Raw genomic sequence first — 5,770 nt, forward strand, 5'->3', positions numbered from 1 at the left:
CGTGAGTCAAGGACTGTGAGTCAAGGACTGTGAGTCAAAGAGCGTCAGTCAAAGAGGGTGAGTCAAAGAGCATGAGTCAAAGAGCGTGAACCAAGTACCGTGAGTCAAAGAACGTGAGTCAAGGCCTATGAGTCAAAGAGCGTGAGCCAAAGGGCGTGAGTCAAGGACCGTGAGTCAAAGAGCGTGAGCCAAAGAGGGTGAGTCAAAGAGCATGAGTCAAAGAGCGTGAGTCATGGCCTATAAGTCAAAGAGCGTGAGCCAAAGAGCGTGAGTCAAGGACCGTGAGTCAAAGAGCGTGAGTCAAAGAGGGTGAGTCAAAAAGCATGAGTCAAGGACCGTGAGTCAAAGAGGGTGAGTCAAAGAGCATGAGTCAAAGAGCGTGAGTCAAGGCCTATGAGTCAAAGAGCGTGAGTCAAAGAGGGTGAGTAAAAGAGCATGAGTCAAAGAGCGTGAGTCAAGGGCGGTGAGTCAAAGAGGGTGAGTCAAAAAGCGTGAGTCAAAGAGCATGAGTCAAGGACTATGAGTCAAAGAGTGTGAGTCAAAGAGCGTGAGACAAAGAGTTTGAGTCAAAGAGTGTGAGTCAAAAAGCATGAGTCAAGGACCGTGAGTCAAGGACCGTGAGTCAAAGAGCGTGAGCCAAAGAGGGTGAGTCAAAGAGCATGAGTCAAAAAGCGTGAGTCATGGCCTATAAGTCAAAGAGCGTGAGCCAAAGAGCGCGAGTCAAGGACCGTGAGTCAAAGAGCGTGAGTCAAAGAGGGTGAGTCAAAAAGCATGAGTCAAGGACCGTGAGTCAAAGAGGGTGAGTCAAAGAGCATGAGTCAAAGAGCGTGAGTCAAGGCCTATGAGTCAAAGAGCGTGAGTCAAAGAGGGTGAGTAAAAGAGCATGAGTCAAAGAGCGTGAGTCAAGGGCGGTGAGTCAAAGAGGGTGAGTCAAAGAGCGTGAGTCAAAGAGCATGAGTCAAGGACTATGAGTCAAAGAGTGTGAGTCAAAGAGCGTGAGACAAAGAGTTTGAGTCAAAGAGCGTGAGTCAAAAAGCATGAGTCAAGGACCGTGAGTCAAGGACCGTGAGTCAAAGAGCGTGAGTCAAAGAGCGTTGAGTCAAAGAGCGTTGAGTCAAAGAGCGTGAGTCAAAGAGCGTGAGTCAAAGAGCGTGAGTCCAAGAGCGCGAGTCAAGGACCGTGAGACAAAAAGCGTGAGTCGAAGAGTGTTAGTCAAGGACCGTGAGTCAAAGAGCGTGAGTCAAAGAGCGTTGAGTCAAAGAGCGTTGAGTCAAAGAGTATGAGTCAAAGAGCGTGAGTCCAAGAGCGCGAGTCAAGGACCGTGAGACAAAAAGCGTGAGTCGAAGAGTGTTAGTCAAGGACCGTGAGTCAAAGAGCGTGAGTCAAGGATCGTGAGTCAAGGGTCATGAATCAAAGAGGGTGAGTCCAAGAACGTGATTCAAAGATCGTGAGTCAAAGACTTTGAGTCAAGGGTCATGAGTCAAGGACTATGAATCAAAGAGTGTTAGACAAAGAGCGTGAGTCAAGGACTATGAGTCAAAGAGCGTGAGTCAAAGAGCGTGAGTCAAAGAGCGTGAGTCAAAAAGCGTGAGTCAAAGAGCGTGAGTCAAGAACTATGAGTCAAAGAGCGTGAGTTAAAGAGCGTGAGTCAAGGAGCGTGAGTCAAAAAGCGTGAGTCCAAAATTGTTTTTAATGAATACTTGGGCCTATTTTGCTACTTTATTTGAATGCTGGTCATTATGGTGGTACTTGGAGGGACATGTTGTTTTCTCAGGGGCTACTTGGCGAAAAAGTTTGACAACCACCGCCGATCTACAGGGTGTATTTATTATCAATATTATCATTGATTGATTATGAAGTATTCCACTTGAGACAACATCTGCTTGCACTCAAACATGGATGACCTCTCAGCAAACATGCGGAGGAAGCAAGTCAAGTTTCAGTCGAGTCTGAACAACAAAAAACAGTAAATAGAAAGATGTTTTGTTAAAAAAGAAAGACAACATTCAAGTGCTTGTCAGAAGTGTCTAAAATGATACGTTCTTTGTATCATATTTTCTAAGGACAGACCTCGAATGAACATTCTGGGATGTTGGAAGATCAATTAGTTTGATCAACAGTGGAAGGCAGGAACAAAAAATGTGTTTTTTTGGGCATCAAAGCAAATTCATCTGATTATTAGGGAAGTCATTTTCTGGAACGTTAACAAAATATAATTGTATGGTTTTTAATTTAGATGTCAACTCTCTCAAAGAAAAAGTTTGGAAGAGGAAAAAGAGGGCAAACGCCGCTGGCTTCATGAGCTAACAACGCTAACTCGGCTTCACTAACGTCGCTAGTTTATTATTTTTTTAATCTTCATGTAAAGATTATAGTCAGCTTGTAGCATTCATAATCCTGTTTAGCGTGTTAGCATGGAAGGGGATTCATACGGCCCTAGTCTTCGCGGTTTACCCGACACGTGAAAAGTGACAAATTTGGAGTGGCACACTGTCCACTGGTGTTTAAATATCTTAAAATGTGTTTTGTGGCAATTCCGACTGTGACCACAGAGAGGCGAGATCCACCCAGGAATGAATCGCTTCTCTACCGTTTGGAAATGGAGCAATAAGGACAGAGAGCGAGGGGCCTCCATGACCAAATCCTGACATCCGAGTCTGGACGGTGAATAAAAACTTCCTTCAAACACAGGCAGGGGGCGCTCTGACGGGATAACCTCATAAGCATAGGCATTGTTAAACAAACCGTGACCATCGGTTCGTGTTCATCGATAAGAGTTGCATAGCTCTGCACCGCATCCGACCCTCTAAAAGTGTCGAAATGCTCTGAAAATGCTGCAGAGGAGCCGCTGAGCAAGGCACTTGCGCCCCCCGCTGTGGCAGAGGTCCACCGCACAAACAACCAGCAGGTGGCGCCTTTCCTGATTCCAATGGAGAGAAATATGCATCACTATTGTCATGTTTTCCCCGGCGTAGCGCTACCTTGTTTCTTACAGGAGCAGCACACACCTGCTGCCTATATGTCGCCCTCTACGGGTTTGGGGTGTGAACTACAGCTTTGTGCCTTTAAAACGAGCAAGATGACTTCGCCGGGAGGCTGCAGGACGAGGTCTCCACAAATGATGCGGTCCTGCTGGCTTCATCTGGCCAGGATCTTCAGATCTCACTGGATCGGGTGAAGCGACTGGGGTGAGAATCAGCGCATGGTTCTCACCGGGAAAAGGGTGGAGTGCCATCCCTAGATTGTGGAGGTGATTTTGCCCTAGGTGAAGGAGTTCAAGTAGCTTAGGGTTTTGTTCACGAGTGAGAGAAGAGTGGATCGGTGCAGCGTCTTCAGTAATGCGGACCCTGCCTCGATCCGTCGTGGTGAAGAAGGAGCTGGACCAGAAGGGAAAGCTCTCAATTTACCGGTCGATCTACGTCCCTATCCTCAGCTATGGTCATGAGCTTTGGGTTATGACCGAAAGGACAAGATCACGGGTACAAGCGGCCAAAACGCCAGGGCTCTCCCTTAAAGATAAGGTGAGAAGCTCTGTCATTCGGGACGAGTTCAAAGTAGCTGCTCCTCCACATCCACAGGAGCCAGATGAAGTGGTTCGGGCATCTGGTCAGAATGCCCACCGGACGCCTCCTTGGGGAGGTGTTTAGGCGGCGTCCGATCGGTAGGAGGCCACGGGGAAGACCTAGGAAACGGCTGTCCTGGGAACGCCTCGGGATCCCCCGGGAAGAGCTGGACGAAGTGGCTGGGGAGAGGGAAGTCTGGGCTTCTCTGCTTAGGCTGCTGCCCGCACGACCCGGCTTCGGATAAGCGCAGGAATAATAATGGATGGATGGAGGTAAGCCAAACATTTAATCTCATAAAGCGTGCATGTAAGCTATAAATATATATATCAAATAGAAGAACTACAAAAGGGGCTCTAAACCGGAGCCTTGAGGTGCTCCTAATCAAAGCTCTGAGATCAATGACAGCCCACTAAAGAGCAGCGAAGGATACTTCAATGACTTGTACTTAATGCTGTGTTCAACTCTAGAACTGTATATAAAAATAACGTACTAGCTATCAGGTGTGTGAAGTCCAAACTTGGTTGCTAGACGCTTTCGCTGCTCGGTGTGAGCGGACACGAACCGAACGAGCTTTGAGGAGTGGACATCAAAAATAGAGACGGTTATTAATCAATGTACAAAAGAGACTTCAATATTTCAGTTGCCTGTTGGGAGTGTTTCACATCGCAGGCAAAGAGAGGAAACCAGACTTTGGACATGCTCCTTCAGTCTTGGTGGTGCTACTAGACCCTGAATGTCCGCCTGGACAAAAAGATGTTCCTCTGCATGCACTGAGTGTGTGTGGCCAGAACCCAGCTGGACGTGCAAAGACGGGTATGTACAATCAGTGTGCAAATGCTAACGTTTGGAGCAGCAACGTGAGTAGACCCAGGACGCAAGAGGCTCTGGCTCCGTCCCATCAATGGCTCAGCTGTCTGCAGAGTCAGGCGAGACGGGCCTGGAAACCGTAAAAATGTCCTGCCGCTGTATTTTGGTCTTGGGGGTGGGGGCCGGGGCGATTGGCGGCGTCATAGACGACCGCCGCTTGTCCGACAGAAGTGTGATGATCTCGGCCACTTGACCCTCCAACGCCCCCAGACGGCCGCACACACTGTGGATGTCCTCCCTGAGCTCCAGCCGAGTCTCATGCAACGCCGCCTGCAAGGCTTGCTCGGGGATGGGGCAGAAGGGGTGAGGGGATGTCGCAGAGGGCGGACTGTGCAGGAAAGGGGTGGTGGCTGCGGGGGTGCGCGCCTCTCCGGCCCGGTCAATGCGCAGCTCGCTTTTGGTGATGCCGCTGTCGCACGAGTCTGTCTTACGTAGCGGGTTGGCGCCGGACAGGCCCCCTTCCTCAATATCACCACCCTGCCCTCTCTCCTGAACCTTGACCTCCTGGGAGAGCATCTCCACGGAAACAGCCTTGTTGTTCAGCCCGTCAAGATGGCGTGCCTCAGGGGGCGCCACGTTGCTTTTCAGACGCATCCAGCCGCTGGTCCTGAGCATTGTGTGCGCCGGCGTAGGGCTGGTGCACACCTTTAAGCTGACGCTCTGCTCAGCAGGCCGCAGGTCCAGCGCGTCGTTCTGTTTGGCGGGGGTCTCGCTGTAGACCACCTGAGACACGGTGAGCACGCTGCTGCTGGGCGGAGCTCCGTTTTGCAGGTGCGCTCGCTGCAGGCTGGAGTGGCCCAGCTGCAGGCCGTGAGCGTGCAGGTGCTGGTTCTTGTCCACGTCCGACTGCGAGGAGGCGCCGCCGCCCTGGTTCCGCAGCTCTTTCTGCTGTTTGAACTTCTGGAAGAGCTTGCGGACGGGATGGTCCTGAGGGATGGTGAGCTGCACCTCGTTCTTGGCTCGCTGGCGCTCCTCCTCCTCCTTTTTCACCTCGCTGATCTTTCGGAAGATGATCTGAAGCACAAGCAGAACCGCTCGCTGTTATCAGGACTTCCTGCGAAAACCATAACTAATCATTTAGTTGCAGAAAACAATATGTATTTTGAAAGAAATCAGTCAGTGTGGACAACCTCTGATATGCCCCGCTGTCCCGTCCTGTGTTCTACAGTCTGTGATTTTGAAAGAAATCAGTCAGGTGGACTACCTCGGATATGCCCCGCTGCCCCGTCCTGTGTTCTACAGTCTGTGATTTTTTGAAAGAAATCAGTCAGTGTGGACTACCTCGGATATGCCCCGCTGTCCCTTCCTGTGTTCTACAGTCTGTGGTTTTGAAAGAAATC

General features: G+C 50.1%; 1 protein-coding gene across 1 annotated transcript in view; it reads right to left on the reverse strand.

Annotated features, from left to right (window-relative positions):
* Positions 1-1,708: 1,708 nt before the first annotated feature.
* Positions 1,709-5,770, reverse strand: part of LOC133641059 (potassium voltage-gated channel subfamily H member 5-like) — a 167,084-nt gene continuing 163,022 nt past the window's right edge. The window contains exon 13 of the mRNA XM_062034883.1: positions 1,709-5,444. Within this exon, the coding sequence (XP_061890867.1) occupies positions 4,470-5,444 (975 nt within the window). The 3' untranslated portion in view covers positions 1,709-4,469. The remainder of the gene's footprint in view (positions 5,445-5,770) is intronic.

This window comes from Entelurus aequoreus, linkage group LG23 (genome assembly GCF_033978785.1).
Source record: "Entelurus aequoreus isolate RoL-2023_Sb linkage group LG23, RoL_Eaeq_v1.1, whole genome shotgun sequence".
Taxonomy (NCBI): Eukaryota; Metazoa; Chordata; class Actinopteri; order Syngnathiformes; family Syngnathidae; genus Entelurus; species Entelurus aequoreus.